Genomic DNA, 24,532 nt, shown 5'->3' with positions numbered 1-24,532 from the left:
AAAGTCTGTGTGCACTACTCTATGGCTCCGTAACATACAGGGTCATGTTAGTTGTGCATACGCCGAGTTGGACCCATGGGCGCCCGGAAGGGGGGGCAAGGGGGGCAACTGCCCCCCCTTGGAAATTTGGATATTTTTATGCACTACAAAAAAGCTGCACATGTAGCTTGGCTGGCCCATAATTAAAATAACTTTGCCCTGAAGGACGGAACAGAGAGAGAACGACATCGACATTCTCTCCTTTGTCCCGTCCTTTAGCCCAAAGTCTTTTTAATTATATACTACGTGAACCAACTAGCTCAACAATCCACGCTACTCAAATGATTAGCACACTCAAGTCCTTCGTATCCGTATGGAACGCCTTTCAGGACTGCGGTCAACATTGCACTTTAGACACTGACTAACATTGCCGTTCATGTGACGGCAGTGAAACAGACTGCCTGTGCTGGCTATTGAAGATAGCGAACAATTCTGAAAGGTTTGACTTTTTTTTTTCTAAACTCTAGATTTATGCAGTCTTACCGCAAGAACTTCAATTTTCGGACAAAGTTGCAGCTATACCTAGCAAAAAATCTTCACCGCTGCACCTAGTAGGGAGAGTGTAACATCCTCCCGTGCCGTCCCATCACCTTGTACACCCTTTCCTTCAAAATTGCGAAATGTCGGCACCACCCAAGGCCCGAAACAAAACCTATAAATCAGCCCCTTAAAACGCTTGTACGCCTGTACTGCATTGAAAGCCAGGGAGGCGAGTAGTATCTTTATTGCGTGAGCCATTTCAACAGACTTCATCACACATGTCATCTCGCAATTTGTCCAGAAAAACCCGAGGCGTCTGCAGCTGCTATTCAAGGAAGATTGACGGAGTGCAGTTCTATGTATGTGAATGTCTTGTACTGTGTGTTGGTGATCAGTTGGCGTGAGTCGAGAACCCTCACGCAGCGAGACTGGCCACTCTTTACAAAGTGACAGTAACCTTTCGCATTTTCTTTATTAACTTTATTTCTTTGTTCGGTAATAAAATCCGATGTATATCCTCCAAGTCTGGTTCTAATTCGCTGTTTGTACTTTTTGTAACCACAAATAACGCCTTTTTGGTGCTATCCAACCGTACCCTCCCCCTCCCACCCCCCACCCCCCTCGCTAATGGATGCCCCCCCTTGCAAAAAGTTCTGCGGACGCCCTGGTCACTTGGACCCGCATCATTTGAACCAGCGGAAGTTGTTAGTTTTAATGTTGGCTTTTCCGCAAAACGTCTTCGTTCTCACCAAGAGTGCGCTTTAAACAGTTCTGCGCCTTCGCGTCGCGTAAAGTTGTCCAATGTTTCTCACTTTCCCTTTTATATCCATGCCCTGTGGCCTGGCAATAAACCGGTTAGCAACACGATGATGACAAAGGTTACATTGATTACCATTCCGCTGCTTTACCAGTCACAACACTAAAATTAATAGAGATTCGACTAATTTTACAAGGCTTGCTGTACACATCTACAAAAGGACGCCAATAAGTAGAATTCTATTCTTTGCGTCACGAATATGGAGGGATACCCCACCCGCCCCTTTAAACCGCTGAGCATCCTATTTACGTGAGCGGACATGCACGCGGTTATGAAAAACCGGAAAACAAACACCAGCCTGGAATGTGTCGAATTAACAAGAAATCATTCCGCAACCAGTACGACGGGGTATACGCCATCTAGATAATCAACGAGAGCCGGGAATCAGGATGACACTGTCAATCTGGAATCACATAGACGTCTGCATGTATCTGAAGCCGAACAAACCGATCAGCCTGCAGATGTTACATCTCATTTCGTTCACGTCATGCGTATACAAGTGGTACGGACACATGGTATACAACATGCTGTCTTCGTACCTTGAGGACGTCATGATACCAAACGCCTTGTGCGGCTTTCACCCGCACTTGTCGCCGCAAGATGCAACTGCTCCAACAGCAGGAACTTGTCATCAATAGAACGAGTACAAGTCAAAAGACCACGATCAATTTCCTGCACGTGAAAAAAAGTGTTTGACAATGTTGAGAACCTTCCGAGGCACAAAACGCGGCCAGACAACGCACAACTACGTGCAGAACTTCCCATGGGGACCTTGGGCTCTGGCAGCGTGCCTACCGAGGAGGTTCGAGTGCCTCCGAAGGACACCCTACAGGGCTCAGTGATTTCCTTCGTGCCGTTCTGCATGTTCATCATGAAACTACCGGAAAATATCAGATGCAGCCCTGAGCCCAGAAATGTGATTTACGAGAAAGACATGCATCTGTGGATGACGATCGAATCCCCTGGAGAACAGCATGACGCCCTGCAGGAGGCAACGGAAGAGAAGCTGAGGAACTGCGGTCTCTAATGGACTCTTGAGAAGCCGGAACTATTGACACCCAGTAGAATGACGAGACCCCCTCCCCCCCCTTCCCCGCAGGATACGCCGAATACCGAAGTAAACTTGAATGGCACAAAAATACACACAATGAACGCCATGATGAACCAGGGACTCATTATGCAAAAGGATGTGCGTTACTGGGTCGGCGATGGGCCGTCCGCCTGGAGAAGAGGGTGGCTATCCAAAGGCACGAACTTAAGGAGCAGGAGAGGCCCTGGTAACAGGCAGGATTATGTACATTCCATACCTGGAGAACAACGAGAAGGAAAGGCTGAACGTACTAATCCGCAGTACGTACTAACCGACGCTTGTGACCAGGCCACGTCTCCGATCGAGAAGCTCCTCCAGCTGGGTGCCACAACACTTGGCAGGAGTTGGCGGACGAGAGCGACACAAAGACGCGCAAAATTGAACGACTAAAACTCACTTAAGCGAGAAAAGCCGTCCTGGTGAAGCTAGAATAGAAGCGAAAGATGAGAAGAAAGGTACCCGGTTACACCCGCAAGAACTAATCACAGTCGCGGCGATGCCGCGAAATATGCACCCTGGGCATCGCAGGGGTAAAGCAGTGGTGAGAGAGAAGGAGCAGAAAAAGGCGTAGCAGAAAGGATGAAGGATAATTTTCTGGCAAGTCTGTGGTTATAGCCTCTATCCCTCATTTATTCTATTACTTTAGGGGAAATCCCGAAGGTGCAGTAGTTTCGGAAAAGGGAAGATTTGTCCAGCGAAGAAAAAATCAGACTAAATCCTGGAGCACCACAAATTTTTATTCAACTGCGAAGTTTGTGAGAAAGCCGTGTAGGTTTCCTTTGTAGCCGTCCAGCTGCATTTCAGCAATAGCCCAGTAGAGAAACGTGTCCTTATCTAAATCTGTTTTAAGATCCTTCACGCTGCTGTGGCAACAACATATTCTACCTTTATTCGCCCTTCTTTCAATCCAAAAAGCGAAGATTTCTTTTTCAATGTGAACATATAGAGACGAGGGTCCACTTACATCTCTCTGAAGGCGTCCAAGGAGGCCCGTGGCTGTACCATTGGGAAGTACATTGCCGATGGCCTGATCGTCGGCCAACTGCAGGCTGTAGCTGCACGGTAAAGACTGCTATCAGCGATAAACGGCGCTAAAATGCTGGCATATCAGGTGAAATTTGGTGATACCAAGTCTACGACAGCGACAAAGCTGTTGATTTCCGCTTAGCAATCGGCGTACGTGCATGATTAACACTGTCCACTGCTGTACCCAGCGAGATCTTGATAGGAACCCGAATATTGGGGGTAGTGGTTGTGGTGAAAACTTTATTTTGACTAAAAGAGCTTTAGTCCAGGGCTCTTGCGGCGGCTGCTGTCCTGCGTGCCCGATCCACCAAGTATTGCTGAACCTCCAATCCGAGTTGGGCAGCGCAGTCTACCGCTGCTCGAGGATTGGGTGGCGAATAATGGGGTGTTGTGGCAACCGTATATGGTGTGGTATAGGTGCTACTCGTTGAAAAGTTTAGCGGTCAATTTCTTCGCCTGGCAACACTGGAAACGGCCACAGACATGGCCGATGCGCGAAGGACACGGTGCGGCTTGGGCCTTTGCGCCCGCACTCCGAAGAAAAAAAAAACACCGGCATGCGTCATCTGCTCCATTCCAACCCGATTCTAAACGGTGGCGTCAACAGAGATGTTATTAATCGCACTCACATTGAACTCGAGGGAATACTGTGCGTTCGGTGAGGTAGAGTTTGTAACGTGAAACAGTCATGTGCCAGTCGTGCTGAGCATGGACAAGTACCGCCATCCCGCGGAGCCCGACGTAACGAGTGACGCCACACCACGGCCGGGCTAGAGCGGCGGCGCGCGCTGTGTTGATACGGCCTTCGCAGAGGCGGCGGCGGCGGCAAGAGCAATGCAGCCCCGTCTTGACGTAAAGTTCCGCCACCAACGCACGCAGCTGCTCTATAGGCCAGCCGTGGGCGCACTCACACGGTTGCATGGAGGAGAAAAGGGGTGCCTGATCTGCGGGCCGTGCGCACAACATCTCCTAGCAACAGACGCTTGGCCACAGATATGGCGGCGCACACTTGGTTGCCTGCATGCATTACGCGCCATTGAATATCGGCTATAGAGTGGGATGTTCGTTACGTGGTGGGCATGTTGGTGTTCTTGATTTACTTCAAGACCTTGGTCAGTAGTAGTGCTTTGAAGTGCCGAAAGAGAGAGAGAGAGAGGAAACCTGTCAATGAGCTCGAAAGTGGGAGTGGAACCCGGGAATCGAAAGATGTGCTTTATGGGCGCACCTCCTTGCTGTTTTTGGTTCCGCACAAAAAATACTAGCCTCGCTGTTGCTGTAGGTGAGTGAAGTCGGCACGGGTGCACGTGCAAATCATCCCCTGCTCCAGCCTGTCCCCCGGCAGATGTATTTTGGGCCCTGTGTTTTGCATGTAGCACGACAAGTACTGCCGTTCAAAACGTCAATTCAGCAGCCAAAGGCACCTGCTGTTCACTGTGTGTAGGAAATGCGTCAGTATACGTGCAGATAAAGCTGAAAGCTACTAAAATCGCGAAAAGTACATTTTTTGCGCCGCTTGATACGCTGCATTTACCTAACATTCGTGCGAAGTTTTCCCTGATGCCTCCGTGTTTAGCCATTTGCGTTTACCATGAAGAGGGCGAAGTGTTTTGCCGTTTGCTTCTTCCTGTGAACTTCGTCCTATTGGTTGTTTTGTCTCAAACTTAGCGCGTCGGGAATGGTGTATTTGGTTTTTCGTCCTGACAAACCGGGAAACATTTCGTGCATTTTAGCCTGTAGTAAAGTCGACTGTCCTAAAATTTAAACACGCTTGTTCCACCGAATTGTAGACCACGGTGGATGAATTGTCGTCCACATCCGGAAACACATCGTTTGGAGTTTGTATTCATTCGCTACCTGTAGGTGCACGGATCCATTGTTTTGTACACTCCCCTGACCGAATGCATCGTGACATGTTGGTGCTTGGTGTACTGGTTGTGGCTGCAAATAAAGCAGTCATTTCCAGGCCACTATATTAGCAGGTGCCAGTGCATTCTGCTGCACAGGTGTGGCGGGGCAACGTCGAGACAAAACTTGGGATCCCGGGCCTGTCACCTCAACAATGGTTGCAGCTCCAGACTGGGCCTCCTCGATTTACCAGCCCTGGGTGGTCCGCGGGCAGTCCGAGGACTGCGTTCTGACCGGAAGCGTCTAGGAATACATGGGTAAATCAAGCGCCATATCGCGTCTCTGGCAGTCCGAGGACAATCCGGGAGGCATAATCGGGAGGCCCACTATTAATGGGCAGACACGCGTGCGTTTGAGCAATTCGGATTCCGATGCGATGCGGAAAAATATCTAGCTGGTTGGACGCACTCGGGAGCGGACGATCCGGGGATGTTCCGGAAACCAAACCAGTTCTCGAAGCGGGGGCGCATGCGCAGACGTGCCTTTTTCTACTCGTGTGTCTAGACGTTTACCCGTACTTCCAGTACACAACTGACAGGGTACAGGTGGAGGATTATCAGACCAGCACATGATCTTCTCTTCTCTGTTCAACAGGATTACCACCACGCTTCCAACACAAGCACCAGCCACAACGGGGTATAGACACGTGCACCGGACCCGGCTATTCACACAGGAATAAACGCGTTTACGGTTTATAAACATGTAGGAGTTGAAGCCCGTATGCTTTGTACGTGGCATCTTCGATTGCGAAAATCAGAGCAGGGCACACACAGAGGTAAACCTGTTGATCAACCCTTAACGCACGCTAACAAGAAAACGCTAAGAAAACATTTTAATACATGAAGCGCTAAAACAAGTGCTCCGCCAAAACCGGTGTGCTCTGTTCAGTGCTTTCGTCCACATTAATTTAGTTTCACCAACGTGCGAGGTCTGTCGATCCGGCGTACTTACTTGAAGCGAAGCGACTGCGTCATGGCGTTGAGCACTTCCCCAACCAGTCCACTCAAGGAGCGATCACCACTCGCATCCTTCAATACCACCATGTGCGGTTCATACTGCAACGAACACATCAAAAATGACAGAGGTCATTATCTTCGTCTAGGGAAAAACGAGAATTGAAAAATTGTAGTTACTTTTCACGACTTGCACACTGTCTAGGGGAAAATAGCTGATGTAAGCAAGGGAAAGTGTGACCGCATCAGTACTGACCTGGGGTCCGTACACTTGCGCCTCGTAAGAAACCAATAAAGTACCCTGCACCTTAGGATAGTTCAAACTTGATCAAAACACAGCAGCCCATTACCGGTAGATGAGTCTACTTTCGGTAGCTAGGTTTCGCAATTATATTTTGTTAATCCTTCCTAAGGGAACAATGGCATGGTGCTACAAACCATCATACCAAGAGAAGTTTCTGTTATGAGTTTAAATGTTTCTGACGGCCGACCGCAGTCGCAATTCCATGCACCGATGTGTTTAGCCTCGTCTGCAGTCTAAAGCGGATCAGACGGCAGGTGGCAAAATGGCGTCAGCGATCGCTACTACGAAACACGCACAAGCTTCGTTTGGCAATGCAGACGTGCGAGTAACCAACAACTTCGCATTTACGTCCAGGGCATGGATGGCACGAAAAATTTCAGGGTGTAAGAAGCTCATCGGAGCATATTTCTGAAAAGTAGGCAGGATCTTGGGTTCGACTTACTGGAAAAGTAGCCACGCGGAGCACGGAATCGAATGCCATGACCGAGCAGCTATGCGCGCCGCAAGAACACCCTCAGTTCATCGTAAAGCGAATGTCGTCGCCCAACTGCGACGTCGTCTTTAAAACATTTTGCCCATTTTTCAACGAACGAATCATTCGTGCCTCCTTTGCAGCATCATTTATAAGTTATAACCCTATTTACGTGAAGCTCTCTCTCTCTCTCTCTCTCTCTCTCTAAATATATATATATATATATATATATATATATATATATATAATCAGAATATCAGAAGATCTCTGCAACTGTTGCCTATCGTTTCTCAAAAGTAAACTGACCTGTACAGCTTGAGTGTTTAATCATTCGACGATATTTTTTCACATCACAGCGAAGTGAACGCGAGTATATTTATTACACGGTGGGTCATGCGTGTCGACACGTGGTGAATGTTTTTATATTTGTATTTGTTTTCAATATCGCGCCAGTTCACTTTGACATCTCACGGAGGGTGCGAGAAATTACACTTTCGCTTCGGGAGGTCATGAGTACCGCGGCGGATAAAGGCTTTTCGCATTTATCATTCCGCTGAAGCAAACACCGGAACAAACGCCGAGAGACACTTTGTTGGCTCATTTTCAGTGGCGTTATGATGGATAAGTTTGTGAGAGGAGGAGGAGAAGGAGGAAAAAAACTTTATTTGTCCCATCCGTTGAGTGAACTTGCGAAAGTTTTAACGGTGACTGTTTATTGGGAACGATATCAGTGAAAAGGGGTTTGCGCCTTTTAAACCGACCGAAGTTATGGGGAATTAATGCCAATATTCTCACCGCTAACGAAAGAAAAAAAAACCGTTTACGCTGTTGGTATGGGTCGTCGTTTCAAGTCTGGAGATGATTTGAGATTACCAACCTTTTGCTTGGAAGACGTTTGCAAGCATTGCCAAATCGAAAAAGAAGCTCACCGGGTGCTTTGCGGTCCAGTTTAAACAGCTAGTTAATAGTAAGGCAGTGAAGCTGTGATGCAAGCTCAAAAAACATGGTAAGCCTAAGGCAAACGGATTCCATTGGTCGATTCTTCGATATTTCGCAAACGTAAAACAGAACCTTTATACTGCAACTTTTGTCGTCCCAATCAGCTGCATTGTTACGGCTGTGTCATACAGCCGAGAGTGAGCTGGGGCTCAGCTTCCTCTCATACAAGTAGCACTGCTCTTTACACGAGAACTGCGCCACGATATGTGTCATGACAGCGTCCCTAGACAAGCCACTAATTTGGTAAACGGAGAGAAGCCAGCTCAATAACAAATGTCACTCGCGTAACACCGCGCACCATGACGAAAAATTAATTGACTTTTGTTGTCCTACACTGTAAAACGATTAGCACCCTCAAGGGGAAATTTTTCCTTTCTATAGCTAACACCCTTACACCCTAGCAAGAACACAAGACAAAAATCATTTAAAGCGTGTTATTATATGACTAACACCCTTGCACACTCTAAAAAACACAATAAAAAACACCTCATAACGCCATTATAAAATGTTCTTTAACGCCCTTATATAACGCCCTTTAATGCCCTATAACGACCTTATATGACGCCCTCTAACAGGGTATTTTCTTGTGCTTTTACTGGGGTGTAAGGGTGTTAGTCATTGAGACTAAAAAGTTCCCTTAGGGGTGTAAATAATTTTACAGTAATACGTGTAAAAAGTTAGGGCTTTAGAAGCCACCTTAGTTTTTCTTTATCAATGATAATTGGAATACAGGGATGTAGGTGTTGCGAAGCAGGTGTATGTTTTCGCTATTTTCGGTTGTAAACACAAATGAGCCACCCGAACACTTGGCATCAAGAGCGATTTTCCGATACATATAGGAACAGTTCACCGCATGCGTAAATGTAGGGGTTTCCAGAGCCGCGTCATTTGAATTTGAAATTTGCTCTCTCAGCCGCTGCTTGCTTAAAGTTTGGAGAGGTGCGATATGTCGACAAATGGACTAGGGGAACATTATTTCAAACAGACTGCATGTGTAAGATAAACCGACTCGACAAGGATCCATTAATGTGTATATTATAAGCTATCGACAATTTTTGATGCCACCCATGCGTATCTGGAGATAAGGGCAATTTAAGGGGGAGGGCTAAAGTGGGTTTGGGCATAGCTGTTTAGAAAGGAGTGCAACCGAGTGATAAGGTCAATGTGGACGCAAACTGCCTTGTTTTTTGAAACTTCGCGGAAAATAAATGTTCTTTTTTTGCTCTGTTTACTGTCTTTCTATTGAAGCCGAAAGCAGTAAGCAACGCAGGTCATCATTTATCCGTCTGCCTTAGATTTATACTAAGCAGTGAGAAGTTGGTTGCAACAGCGACACTTTACTTTTTCGGACACAGCAGCCGTTCTCCATTTTATTTCCACCTGCTGGGACACGTATGAACTAAGGAATTGTATCCCCATTTCCGCAAATAAACTTTTACAGAAACTCAGGCACCAGGTGACATCAAGAGAAGCGAGCTAATTCAAGAAATTAAGTCCATTCGTTCGCCCGCTATTCCGTTTATATGCCTCTACGAATTTCCTCCGTATTTCTGGCATATCGACATTTCATAGCAAAAAGGCATATCGCTTTATACAACCTTACATTTGCAGTGCCCTGCCCTTCAAACATCCTCAGTGTCTCACGTATTTCCATAATATCGCACTCACTGCATGGGCAGAACATATAACATTTCCTTTTAGCAGGCATTCAGCCACCCTTTGTTGTTTTCGCTGACTTTCTGCGATACCTACATAGCTTTGCTATCTCGTTCAGAGAACGACGTTGAACGACAGTGCAATGTATGTCTGTCTGTCTGTATGTATGTATGTATGTATGTAGAGTCACTAAATAAGGTATATAGTGACACCGTATATAGTGACACTATGTATGTATGTATGTATGTATGTATGTATGTATGTATGTATGTATGTATGTATGTATGTATGTATGTATGTATGTATGTATGTATGTATGTATGTATGTATGTATGTATGTATGTATGTATGTATGTATGTATGTATGTATGCATGTATGTATTTAGGTATACGTATGTATTAATGCATATATGTGTGTATGCGTATGCATGTATGTCGTGTGCATGCATGCTTTCGTTTGGGAGTGTGGGTGTTAAAACGTATATGTTAGTGAAGTCAATTCTTATTCATATCAATTAACCCTTCCACGTTTACGAATAGAATTCATGGTGTAGCTTTCGGCTCAGTGGAGAATGCCCAAGCGGTCTCTATGGTACTTACAACAACGTTTATCGCCCATAGGTTAGTTACTTAGTCTACCTGCGACGTCTTTCGTGACATCGATTTGCCCTGTAATTTACCTTTACCGCGTGTAGACCCTTCCCGTCGTCAGAGTTTCTAACGTTTTCCACGTTTGCATCTGATTTAAATTTCAAGTTAATTTACATAGGGCCCTTAACGCGAGCGTCAAGTTACTTCAAATCACCAGAAAACATGAATGAAAGACTTTTACTTGCTAAATGTGCTGAACCGAACCGTAACAACCAATCTCACGCGCGAAAGTTTCGGCCGCGAGCGTCAGCCACATCCTCTCAAAGCACCCATGAGTCGTTGTCGACACGACGTTTCTGACTTCGTAGCACCATAAACAAGGCACGCAGAAAAGACACACACAAAAAAAAGCAAAGCCTGAAAGGGAGAGCGCGAGGGAGAGTAGGCGCCGCACTTTCGGGGAAACTCTGACCCGAGTTACGTGACAAAGCATGTCGTGACACGAACAAATAACGCATTCTTTACTGAACAAGAGAACACATGTTCGAGCGGCGCATGCAAATTTTCCCATCGAGGTTCCGCTCGAAACCGATGAGCAGAGTTGAAGACGTATGGTAGGAGCCTGTCCCCGCGACTTTACTCGAAGACGGGCCTAAAGCCTGCCCTAATCACGGTCATGCTCACGTTTAGCTGCAATGCAAATGAACGTTCCAGCTAGAAAGTTTGCTCGGGCTGAGGCACGCGCGGCCGCATTACCTCGTACACGCTTCCCGCGTCGGGGATGGTGGCGGCTGAGATCGTTATGGATTGACAGCTTGCCTCCAGCCGCTCCCCACGCGCTCGTCGTGAGCCGCGGCCGAACGGTTCTCGTACGTCAGGGCCCCCGGCCAACGTGCCGGGTATCGTTGTATTTCAATCAGCATGACCATACGCCGGCTCTCTTGCCGCCTTAATCGTGTCACGTATCTACACACTCGCAAATTGCACGCAGTACCGGCCAGACCACGAACGCCTAGGAGAGATGGTCAGTTTCCTGGCTTCCCGAGGCTTAGACACCGAGGCTTACACTCGGATGCTAACACTCGCGAGGCTTACGCTCGCTTCAACGTGCGGAAGTTGAACACTGAAGAAAGGAAGGGTGTGCCCTGACTCCGTGAAGGGAGAATTTAAAACATTATTAAACACCGCCTTCCCGATTGGAGAAATGACTTGAAGGGGAGTATAAAACACTGAGAAAAACATTTTGAGGTTTAGAAGTACACCCAAGAATGCACGTTTACTTTTTGTTCTGATCTTCACCCATGTCACAAAACAAGTAGAAAGCGCCTGCCTGTGGTGCTGACATCTCTTTGTTGTTATCTTTGCCCTGCTTAGTGAAAGGAGGCAGCAACGCTATGTTACATCGTTCAAGACTTCGATACCACGTCGTAGAGAGACAAATACGAAAATGTAACCAACTACATTTCTTGTGTTCCATGTACGAGTGCCCCAAAAAGTAAATGGAGCACGGGATGGAGATATGGAGGGGATTTCTCCGCAATCTGGCTAGCCAGCAACCTCTAAGCTACTTCTCAAGACCGTAATTCTAGAATAAAATCGATCCGCACATATCCTATATATGCTGGCAGCCACATAAAATAGAAATTATTCTAATTTAGGAAGCCGTGCTCCGTTTGCTTTTTGGGGCACCTGTACGTCGGCATTGTCAACACACTGGATGAAACATTAAATGACCACCGTTTTATTTCATCCTGCTGGTAGCCGCTTATTCATTTTTACTGCCCTACTGACTCCACAAAGCAGTGATAAAGTAACAGCGCATATGCACGAAGACACACAAAATTCAGCCAGTCCAATTCTGCCGGGCGTTCGCACATCAAAATTCGCTCACAGTTATTAAACGTTTAATTTCAGGCATTAAATTGCCTTTTTGCGAACCTTGTCCCTTTCATGTGTGACAAATGTACTGTTCCCTGTACTCTGTAACCGACTGATTGATTGATTGATTGATTGATTGATTGATTGATTGATTGATTGATTGATTGATTGATTTTTTGGAAACCAATCTTTCACGCAATGTTCAGATTTTTGCACATAAACAGAGGAAAATACACAGTCTCGGAAACACCGGCGTGCAGGCCGGGCATTGGCATCGGAGTATAATAGCCTGGCCATGCGTGAACACTATACGGAGGACCTGCAACAATGCGAGCTTCAAAGGTACCCGGTCTTTATTTTTACAGCCACGAAGCCGACGTCATATGAGTCGAGTTGTTAATCTTTTTTTCAATATCTTTTGGAGCACATTCCCGGAGCACTCCCCAATAAGAATGATTCCACACCCCGATGGAACTGCACTTTTTTAAGCGCGCGTTGAGACATGTTGCCCTAAGCCTTCAAGGTATAAGGCTCTGTAGATTTGTGCGGGTATCACTACGTCAAAGATGTCTCTATATACAACCATTTACGCAGCACGTTTACGCTGCCAAGCTTATCGAACACGTGAGAAATTAGAAGGGAACGCCCGAGGGAACTAACGGGCAGCGTTCGAACGCGTAAGCCAAGAGAGCAGTTGCGCACTGTACAGAACTGGCCAAGGTGTGGCGAAGTCCTTCCCGGAAATCGCTGCTCCCTCCCCCCCTATTCTCCCTCCTCCCTGTGCACCTTCATGCGAATAGCTGCAGCAACGCAAGCTTTGGCTTGTCAGCTTTGTCTCCCAGCGTCTCACGTCGGCGCGCGTTCTCCCTCCCCGACCGGTAGCTGGCCACGCCACGCGGTCGCTCGTAAATTGAGCAGACCTCAAAAACAAGCCTCCCGCCCGTCAGAGCTCGCATACAAACGCGAACCCACGGCGCGCGCACTGATTGAGCTTGGCAGGACTTCTTGTTCTGTATGCTGAGCGGAGGGATTCGATGACTTGTGCGAGCGACCGGTAAGCGGCCGTCGCGGCAACAGGAAAGGTCGGTGCGAGCGCGCCTTGGGACGGCGGAAACAGAGGCCCCGCTCTCTTGCAACACCCGGTCTTGAGGGCGTCGTGACATCGGCAACGGCTGCGGGAGGCACCGTGTTTGCACAGCCTTCGACACCATGGCGACACCGACCTGCTCCCTGATCTTCGTTTCGGCCCTGCTTGTCTGTGCTGGCCGCGACCGGCATGCCCGTGAGTATTTGCTGTGTATGGCACCTCTTGACATATTGCGCTTGAGACTAATCTGGGGATGACATGAAAGCGATGACTGAAGTGCGGTACTTCAGCGCCTTTCAGTCTGCCAGGAGACAGAAGAAGTGTTAGTTTAGTGTTATATACACAGCGAAGCTTTGCCCCTCAGGAGGGCCCACAGGCATCGCTGGGTAGTGGAGGAGGAGAGGAGAGAGAGAGAGAGAGAAACTTTTATTGAGCGACTGGGGTTAGGGGAGCGTGGTGGCCGCCAGGAGAGGAGAGGTTGGCATTGAGGTTGGCCAAGAAAAGTAACACAGCGAGCCGTCCTAGTTTGAAGCTATTCATGGCAACGAAGGCGCAAAACAAACAAGGACGAAGAACAAACGACAAGGAAGAGCGCACTATAACAAAACAAACAAGGACGAAGAAGAAACGACAAGGACGAGCGCACTATAACAACTTGTCGTCACAGTGCGCTCGTCCTTCTCGCACCTTCGTTGCCATTGAAGAAAAGTGTTGGGGCTGGCGTAGGGTCAAAGGCGAGCCTTGAGACCCGAGTCCTCTAGGTACGTGAGGATGTGACAGAAGGCCTTTCTGTGTATCATGGTCGCCCCGGCTGGTGTATGAGGCCCTCTGGGGTGGTTGGTGGCAGCCCCAACTGTCGGCATCCAGACACGAGCTTGTTCCGGGCAGCAGCGTGTGAAGGGCCCGTGCAGAGGACGTGCTCCAGGGTCTCTGGATCCGGGAAATTCACAAAAGGGAAGGTGTCCTTGCGTCCCTCCCTGTGCAGCCGAAATTTTGTGTCCTGGAATACTCAGTACTTTTACAGCAAGAAAGAATTGTTAAAACACAAAGAAGACAGCTGTAAGTCCCAACATAGCGGCGAAGGTGCATTTAAGTGATGTTCGTGAAATTTTTCTGGGCGCCTCACTGTCCGCATCTGTCTTTTTGGTCCCCTGTCAGCAAACAGATATAGCGTCCCTTATTTATTCATAATTCACCGATAAATAAGCGTCAACCACAACTCGATAAATAAGAGCACCGATAAACAAGCAACCTGCTTCGAACTGCTTCGCAGTCCAGTAATTGCACGTAACGGTGAGGGGCTCATAGTGTTTTCATTCGAGGACCTATACCGACCAAGGCGTCACGCAATTGCACTGAATTTCTGTTTGCATGGTGCTCCCTTGGCTGGCTTGGCACACGCGTGTGCTTAACACGCATATAAGGTGGTACACGGTGAGCCTCTCGGCGACACTGTATAGCGCAAGGCTACGCGGTTCTGTTCTTGGTTCGCCTATCGGCCCAGGACAGAGGACACTCCCACTAGGAATGCATGCGGCAGCTCGTCACTCGAGAATACCCATAGTAAAGGAAAAGCCCGATCCCAGTCATTATAGCAGCATGTGGCCTCTCTACTGGAAAACTATAGGGCATACAGGTCCGGTGGTATTGCCTATTGTCACATTTTTCGCGGTTTGTTGCCGCCACACTTAAGGTTCTAGGTGAATCGTACGGTGGCGTTGCTATAGGGTAGTCTTTCGGTGTGGGGAACGTGGATATCAAAAATCTGCAAAGATGCATTCCCAGTGGAAAACGAACTTGCCAGTCAGACGACGTTATGTACCGTTAGTGGAAAGAAGCTAGGCCCCCAAACACTGGCACATTCTCGCTGCGGTTTTTGAGGAGGAACATCAGGTTACCTTAACTTCTTGTGATGTCTTCACCGCGGGTATACCATACACATATACGCTACATGTGACTGCGTTGCTCAAGACATGCGAATAATTTGTTGGTTCAATCATATTACTCGTCTTGTTGGGCCTTTAGTAGGCCTCGTTTCGTACGGTGAGTACCCCCAGTATCAGTCATTTCCTCAAGCAACCTCAGCCCCTGTCCACTGTATTTGGACATCTTCAGAGAACAACGGTGTTTGATGTGAAAGGATTCCAACATCTGCTTCTAACTGTACCCTAACCAAAGGCGCTGTAGCGTAGTAAACTTCGTGAAAAGCTGCATGCTTAACGGAGTATTTCTGGGCAAAGCAGTTGAGCAATACGTTTTACAGTAGCCGCATGCCCATGAGGCTCAAAACTATTGTACCCCCGGACCGCCGGGAGCATGCCTTCACTGCGCAGGCCATTACGGTTATGACCAGTTATGACCATTGAACGCCTCAACCGTTGTAGGGAACCTTCACGCACCGCGCCGTACGCGCTGGCATGGGTGTCGGCACGATTTTTCTTGAGGGGGGCAAAGCAGGCGCATCAGTGTGGAGGAGAGAGAGAGAGAGAGAGAGAGAGAGAGAGAGAGGGGGGGGGGCAAGTGCTGGTGGGGCTTGGGGGGAGGGCAAGTGCCCTCTTTGCACCCCCCTGCCGACGCCCATCCGCAGACGGCCACACGACCATCGTACGCTTCACCGCCGAAGGGAACCTGCATTGCAGGCTTTCTACGGCGATGGGGAGTACGATAATCGTAACCCTCGTGATAAGTGGCTTAGAGACCACGCATGCACCGCGCCTTTCCGGCATGGCATTGTGCAAGCAGGATCCCTAGACCTGGCCACCAACTACGGCAGCGTCAATCCCAAGTAGGCGACTATCAGGAACTGCAGCCACCCTCTCTCGCTTACAAATCTAGACGGCTTTCTGCGCCTTGCTTTATACAGCTTCCGTAACCAAGATTCAGGCAGTGTTGGTCATTTAAAAGTAGCGTCGCTGGACTGTCGGGTGCGCCGCGTGATGAGCACTTGACCGTTTTAATAAGCACCTGGCGCAGTGCACTCCGGAACGCCCAACTGTAAGCAGTCAGCACTTTCTGGTCGTCGATAATTAAACGTTCCTGAGCAGATTTGAAAGATCCGTTGCATGGGAGCTGCAGGTGCACCACACGGTATATCATGTTGCTATAAAATTGAGCTTACTAGTATGAGCTTCTCTCTGTTACGTCTTAAAAATATCTTTCATACACCAATATTAACTCAAATTTAGAGAAATTTCGGTGTACAAAAAACGTGAAACCCATCAATAATAACAGGCAAAACCTGCAACAACTTGTAACATGTGCAGCTTACCAGCACATCGCAATTCTTTCAGAAGTAATTACTCCGCAGTTATTTAGCGTAATTTAAGGAATTTTGGCACTGTTAATACTGAGGGTGACAGCCTGCATTGTGCGGAGTTCGAAGTTCGGCGCTTGAGTTTACTACGCTCCAGAGCCAAGGAAATTGTCCCATTGAAATTTATGGGCGCAAACATTGACAGCGAGTAAGGCAAAAACTTTTTAGAGTAATGGAAAATTCTTTCACAATGTTCATGTCCAAGTAGCCTTTCTGCTCCATACGAAATATAGCTTTCCTGCAGTGGTTCCACTGGGTTCCTGAGAATTGGGAATTTTGAGCGAGAAAGCTGGGGATTACAATTGTAACAAAAGCAGAACATACAAAGTATCTGCTTCGCAGCTTTGTGCTTAGCTAAAAAGGCAGGAAACTGCTATAGTTCTAAGGAGCAGGTCAAATTGAAAACGCTTTTGCCAGACAATTTGTTTATATGTTAAGAATTTCAGTCGTATTAACTAAATAATCAAACAAAATAAAGATTGCATGGGCTCAGAAATAAAGGGGAGTAATAGAATAGAAGTTAGTAAAGGTTGGGGCTTTTTTTACTTACCTACACCAAATTAAAAAAAAAGGTCCTAAAAATGTGTGCACATTTCTCGTCAGTGCATGCTTGCGGGCTCTCAATACTAAACGCAGGTGAGATTGGTCACTTATTACCTATAACTCTGTGTAGCAGTAAAAAAGCACCGATAAACTAAGAGAAAAACAACGATGCTGAACCACTGCCATCTTGGTCTCCGCTGCGGCTGTACTCACACAGGCGCGCATTATTAGCCCGATTATTCGAACACGCACTAATACCGTTACTTGCACCTACGTGCCCTTTGCACGAACATCGTGATTAAACCCCATGAACCCCAGATATCGGTGTTTGGTTGTGAAGGAGCTGGCGGTAAAGATCAGACGAAACTCTTTGTAGAAGGAGCCACCTTCGAGCAGCATCCTGTGATAAATCCTCTTTCTACTGGCTCTCTTCCTCTGGATACCAATTTCCGTTTCAACTCACTCCTGCGATCCGCCTCAAAGCCGGCGGTCATCGCTGCTTGCTTCGGGTTATTTCTTTGAGCTGTGTAACGCGTCATTCCACCGAATGTCCAATTTCCGATTAACACATCTCGCCGCCGCCGAGGAAAGCCAAACGAGAAAGCGGTGGAGTACAGAGAGCATACTGACAATACATTTATATTGAACTGGAGGACTTGGCAACAAATTATTTTACTTTACGCACAGCGCCTCCTTTGTCCTACCTTCTGCATCCTCTTCTCAGGAGCATGTCAATGGTGCGGAATTTCCCATCTTCTCTAACGTTCATGGCGTGGGCTTTTCCTCGAAAACCCTCCATATTAACCGTGCGCATAGTTATCACTAGCACTCAGCGATGGGAAGCTGTTTTGCTCAGCTATCAAGCCGCCCTACAAGAATAAGTCATCAAGCTAGCGGAGCAAGCCGCCAGGGCCCACGGACTCCTGGCTGACGTCTGACGAGCAGGGGCTGATATCACTCTCCCAGGAAGGGAATCAACCCTTTTTAGACATTAACGGACAATAAAGCTTACCTGACCTGGCCTGCGATTTATTAGGGCAGACCGCCTGAATTTATTTACATCATATTCATAACTATTTTCAGATGAAATCTGTTTATTCAGTCGAATTTCGTAAGCTAAATTTCCCTGGGGAAGACGGAAGGACTGATAAGGCACTTCCATGTTGAGGGCGGGGTACAAGATTAAAACAAGAATCGATTTACGTTAGGCAGAGCAGGCTTTGAACCATGCGGAAGCAGACCACTAAGTCATTGGTTAGATAAACCAGAATATCCTTTCCACATTTTACCTCATGCGTGAGACTCGTGCACACACGTCGTAACTCGAGTGCGTGGTCAAACTCACAGGTTTGTACTGGCGAGTACAGTAGTTATGAGTAGTACTCGTGAGTACAGTATTCGCGAGTGCTGTACTCATGAATACCCATGAGTACCCGCGAGCACTGTACACACGAGAACTGTACTAGCGAGTACTGTAGTCTCAAAAGCACTCATGAATGCAGTACCCGCGAGTACTACATTCACGAGTACATGTCCTCGCGAGATCTGCACTCGGGAGTACATGTACACATGTACATGTACATGTACATGTATACATGTACACGGGAGTACACGTTTGTAGTCACTCGTCCTCGTACTCCATTTTTTCTGGGTCTTTACTCACTCATCATCGTACTAACTCGTGAGTTTGAGTACAAATTAGTCAAATTAGTGTACTTACAAGTGACTGCACTCGTGAGTTTGAGTACACACGAGACAAGTTAGTGTAATCACGAGTGAGTTCGCTGACCTATGCAGATTTGTCGTTTTAGGGGTGACGCACATTAGGGGCTCGGGCTGCCGGTGTCTCCTGTCGTCACGGTAAATAAAGTTACCAAACGCAGGTCAAAAAACAAATTTGTGTTGGATAAAACCGGTTCAAAATAAACTAGCATGATCCAAACTAAGTTAGGCTAAAATAGCGATGTTGCATCGATTTTGCAGTGGGAAGCACCGGCGCATACTGAATGCTTCGCCCCTCCCCAGGTTTCACGTTAGTGGAGATGGCCCGGGTATTTTTATCATGTGACCTTTCCGCAATATTTAATGACCGTATCGAAATCAAACCTAAATTGTCATACCTGAAAACAAATTTCTTAAAAACAAGACCCGATTTTTGAAGGTTATATGACATTTCTTCCAGTCTGCCTATAACCTGCATTTTGTTTTGTGCATTTTTACCAAGTTAATACGCTGCGTATTTGCTTAGCGTAATAATGTACTCGCTGTCGTTTACTTGAAAACATGACATGAACTAAAAGCCGTTTAAGGTGCCGCCTTCGACAATTCACCATTCTTTGAAGCGAAGCTTTATGCGGCTCGGCGAATGAAAAGGCCGGTGTTCCCGTGTACGCAGAAAAAAAAACACGTCGGAGAGGAGTTGCAGGTAAGGGGAGGGAGATTTGCTGTTTTTATCTCAGAAGAGCGCACGTGTAGCGAACAGCTACGTGAAGCACAGCTCAAACAACAACGGTGGCAGGATCAATGGTGGTGCGAGCGAAGCAGCGTGAACGTGGCCCCAGCCGCACGTTATTTCAAAATGGCTAGGCTACCCATCATACGTAAAACACCCGCCGCACTTTGCAGCTTCGCTGGTTAACCGTCTGTATGGAGTGCATTTTTAAATTTATCGCATGTTGTTTTTGAGATTCACAGCAGGCACAGAGGAGCTGTGATACCACCAGGTAGGGCCAGCTACATCGTGTGCTAATCCGTGAAGGGGCACATGGCGCCAAAAAAGGTGGCGTACGTAGTATAACCTTGTGCGTTGAGTTTACACGTGTGAGCCGGAGCATTCATTTGTATACGTATTTCCTACTGACGATTTACTCAGACCTGCTTACTTTTCAGGTGTAGAAGGAAGCGTGAAAAAGCCTCGGTGTGTTTGTTTGTCCCAATTTTCTTTTTCTTTCGGAAGAGGTAGAGCAGCTTTCTCACATTTATACGTTTCTATACGTTTTATTGCACTAGGTTGCTTTGATAATCCCTTAAACTGAAGGCGATGACTCTGCTTGCGTGCAGGTGCACAGTTCATCAAGGGAGGAAGTGTCAAAGGATCCGTGAAAGGCGGCGAAAGTGGGAGTGCACTTTTTTACAAGGGAGCGCTGGGCAGCAACGGATTTTCTGACGGAAGCGGCTCCAAAGGTTCATTCTCAGCACAGGCCTTTTCAGGTGGTACCAAAGGAGGGGTCGCCTTGACGAAAGGAAGCTTTTCCTCGTTCGGAACCAAAGGTCTTGGTGTGCAACAGTCCTCCGCTCTACAAGGTCTGAAGGTTCCCGACTACAGCCAGCAACAAGGTTCCTTGAAAAGTGGAGGAGCCTTTGGCAGTCTCAGCCAGACTTACCAGTTCTCAGGGCAGAAAAACATCGGGGCTGGAATTGGCTTGAAAGGAGTTCAGGAAAGTCAGTTGACTAAGGGCTTCGTCAAGGGCGGTTTCGGTTCAGGGCAGTTTCAGCCGTACACTGGAATGAAGGGCGTCAAAGACAGTAGCTGGCTGAAAGGCGGCCAGAGCCAGTTGACCAAAGGTTTTGTCAAAGGCTTTGGCGGAAGTTACTCAAACCAGGTTCCACAATTATTTGGAGCTAAAGGTGTTGTTGGCAACGGTGGTGTCAAAGTGAGCGAAGTAAGGACCTCCTGGTCTAATGGACCCTCTTTGGTAGGCGTCAAACTAGGACAGGGTAATTCGGCACCTTTAGGTGCGCCGTGGAGCAGCGGAGTTAAGGGAACTTTCGCAAGTCAAGACGGAACAAAAGGACTCATCAAAGGCAGTGCCTTCGGCAACCTTGTCCAGAGTCAAGGGGGGTTAAAATCACAAGGCACCAAGGGAAATTCTTTAGGACTTCTCCGAATCGGACAGCAGTCTGGCGGAATTAAGGGACAATTCGTCAATGGTGGAGGCTTTGGCATCGGTGGCGGAGCACAGCAGTCTTTGAGTAGCACAAGTTTTCTAAATGGCAATGGCAGGTACGCATACCGACACAGTGCCTCGCACTATGGTAGCGTTTCCAGTAGAACGCAACACAGGCAGCACTCGTTTTATGGCCACCAAGGGAACTTTGGCTCGTTCAAGGCAAAGCAAGTTGTGAAAGGCGCGCCCTATCAATCCCCCCTTGGTCAGCAGAAAGGTGGTCAGCAGCAGTCGTTCTCAGCTCAAATGTGGGGCAGCAAGCAGGGTTCGGGCATGTCGAAGGGCTTATTGGCTGGTTACCAGCAACAGCAGTCAGGAGGGGGCGCCACACTCTTCTCCGCAAAGCAACAGCAGCAGCAACTAGGCCAGCAGAAGATTAGTTTTGACGGCTTCAAGACAAAAGTGGCGACGTCACAGCAAACAATCAAAAGTGCTCCGCAGCTGCGAATTCAGCAAGCAAGTGGTCAAAGCCTCAGGGTGCAGCAACAGCAAAGTGCAGCAGCTCCCCGACCGATAATCAAGAGTGCTCCGCTGCAACAAGTCCAGACAGCGGTTGGTCAGAGCCAGCAGAAGATCTCTCTGGGAGGCCTGAATATTCAGCAGAAGGCAGCACCACAACAGACGGTACGCATTGATCCTCTGCAAAACGTCCAGCGAGTGGTTGGCCAAGCCCAGCAGAAGCTTCCGTTGCAAGGCCTACAGGTGCAGGCGCAGCTGAAAGCCTCTCCACAACAATCCATTAAAATTGGGCCACAACAGCAAGCCCGGAACGTCATCGGCCAAAGCCTGCAAAGCGCCCAGCAACAGCAGAGCAGCCAGGTCGCCATCAAGTCGCCGTTCAGGCTTGGTACTTTTGGTTCGGGATCCATGCAGCAGTCGGTGAACGGAATTCTTCCACAACAGCAGCAGCAAAAAGGATAGGTTGACAGTGTTCAGCAAAAATGGAAGGTATAGGTGGACTGTGCGCAAGACTTTCCCGGATTTTCCGAACCACCTGCATATCTTACCTGAAGGACCCAATAAACGAAGCTCCTTAATAAAGTTTTCATACATTCACTCCAAGCGGGAGCATTAAAACATCAATACCAATTTTTCATGTGACATTCGTATGATGGGCGCCCGTGAATACCCAATTAACGTTTTTCTTTTCTTTTGGTGCTCTTTTGGGTAGTGCCGAATGAAGTAAAGTGTAAGTGCAGCAAAACGGGCATTTGGGCTAGTTCTTACCAGTTCACCGTGGTGGGGCATCGCGCAAAATAGGAACGAATAAGGCGAAGAGGACAACATGGCACCCATGTGGTTTCTTATAAATATCTTCTAGAAAGGACACTGACGCTACAACCGTGTGCCATTGTGGGAATCGATGGAGCACCTAGGTGGGAATGGGCCAGGACATTAAATGATGACTACCTCTAATTATTCTTGTGGCAGAAGGTGCGCACCAATTATGGGCAGGAGCGATGAATGCTCTCAACACGACGATCAGTCATTTTGAAATTTCACCTGGGGAAGGGGGGGGGGGAGGTATAAGCAAAACGATTTCAACGTTGTGAAGATTACGGCATGCTCTTGACGCTTTCTTTTAATTTTTAGTTCAAATAACTTCCATACATTGAAATTTTCTTTTTCTTGTCGTGTTGTTTTTACTTTTTCCTCCCCTCCTTTTCCCTTTCTCTTTTTGTCCTCTCCCCCCTTACCCCCGAAATGAGATCCGGCGTACGCCACCGCTGGGAATTATACGAAGAGAACGAATTTGTATTGTCTTCGTAAATGGCTTGCCTAAATCGTTTTAGCGAGTGTGGAATACATAAAGTGGAGCAAAAGTGCAGCGTAAAATGCTTGTTTACATAAAGAGGAAGTAAGAACATTCTGTAGATATAAGAAGCTTCAATAATGCGCATTTTCCTGCTTTTTCGCTGCTCTGGCTGCCACCCTCAAGCTCGGAATATATTTTAATGCACATAAATACACCGTAAAGTGGATGACAACGCAGCCGCGCCGGTAGCTGAATAGGTAAGGCATCAGGCGCGCAACCCGAAGGTTGTGGGCTTGGAATTCACCCTGAGCGTAATGTTTTTTTCTTCCGCAGTTTCTTTTCCAATCTTTCAAAATTTCTATCCTCATTCACAAAAAGAGCCAGGCATTTTCCCCCGTGCGTTATTTGGCGATCTAGTCTTCCGTATTCGCTTCCAGGTATGCGTATATGTATTTGTTGTCCCTATTAAATCCTTCGGTGACATCTGAAACAAGGACATTCAAAGAGCCCGCACTCATTGAATCTCCTTGCTTCAGTATATGCAACTTGTTGGTGACGCTCGGGGGGGGGGGGGGGGGGGGGGGTAAACGGTGTTTTTGATGTCCAAGTTCCGCTGTGAATGTTTGAAGCCTGCTGGCGACGCAGCCACAGAGAAAAAGAGAGCGTAAGTGCTGCTCTGCAGTTGGCACTCGCCCACTAAAGGAACCCACTATTCCGGGATACCCAGGCTGTGGCTTGCCGTCGAGGCCCTCGTCACCAAGTCTTGCTGGTGTCCAAGGTTTGTATCGGTCAGACGAGCCATCCACTGCGCATAAAAGGTAGACGAGATGGGTGGAAGGTTTGGAGTTTGTTGGCACCCCCATACCATGGTAATAAGATGCGGGGCGTGGGACAAGGGAGAGATATTGAGCGGGGCAGGTACCACTTGTCTGTAGTCTCCTGGGAGTGGTTTCTGGTTAACAGAGGACGAGATGGCAAGAATTTTCTTCTCAGTGTGCGAGAACGTCCGAAGGGCAGTGGTTCTGTTACTGGTGGTAGCGGAGGGCGTTGACTGTCCTTTCCGGGTAATGGCTAAAGGCCCCTTGTATGCAAGTGCGAAGCGCAGCGTGAACCGCCTCAATACCGTCGAGGGATTCCTGCCCAGGAATCCAGATGATCTGCATCTCGGGTAGCTAGCTCTTCGATGGTTAAGTATGTTCAATGCTGATTTGTGATGTGTCCTCGTTGACAACTTCCGCATGTCGCCTGCGAGGCAGTCAGTATTGTGATTGGGTCAGCTGGCTGACCGTGGCAGCCAAGGAAATCCAAACTTCCTCTGTAGCTTTTGTTGACGTTGTGTGCACAGTCCGAGCTGTCATTTTCGGACCTGCCACGTTAACAACGCAGACGGCGTGCGCTTGCTGATTGTGATATGAGGCTGCGTTTCTGCGTCTTGTTTGCTTTTTCCCATACTTGGCGTTCGTGATCTTAGCTCTTGCGATGAGGCGTGCCTACAGAGTGCGTGAAATTGGTAGTACTCGAATGTGCTGTCGAATTTGTAATGAAATACGCGCCTTGTGGTCCTGCATTGGTGACGGCGTATATCCGAGTTTTCTAAAAGTTGTCCTTCCTGTTGAATTAGCTTCAGTCGCTCTAGCTGAGAGGGGCACAAATCATTCAAACGAGAACCCTCATTT

The 24,532-nt window shown here is 47.8% G+C and overlaps 1 protein-coding gene across 1 annotated transcript; it reads left to right on the top strand.

Annotated features, from left to right (window-relative positions):
* The first annotated feature begins 13,149 nt into the window (after window positions 1-13,149).
* On the top strand, window positions 13,150-22,164 carry LOC144173370 (uncharacterized). The gene is made up of 2 exons (XM_077701832.1): window positions 13,150-13,492; window positions 20,214-22,164. Exons 1-2 carry the CDS (start codon window positions 13,420-13,422, stop codon window positions 22,019-22,021), a joined length of 1,881 nt encoding a protein of 626 aa, XP_077557958.1. The 5' UTR covers window positions 13,150-13,419; the 3' UTR covers window positions 22,022-22,164.
* Window positions 22,165-24,532: the final 2,368 nt, after the last annotated feature.

The sequence above is a fragment of the Haemaphysalis longicornis genome, unplaced genomic scaffold, assembly GCF_048455015.1.
Source record: "Haemaphysalis longicornis isolate Haplotype H1 unplaced genomic scaffold, Haemaphysalis longicornis Haplotype H1 scaffold_3, whole genome shotgun sequence".
Classification (NCBI taxonomy): Eukaryota; Metazoa; Arthropoda; class Arachnida; order Ixodida; family Ixodidae; genus Haemaphysalis; species Haemaphysalis longicornis.
Note: the sequence above shows the minus strand (reverse complement) of the source record. Positions and strands in the feature narration are given on the sequence as shown.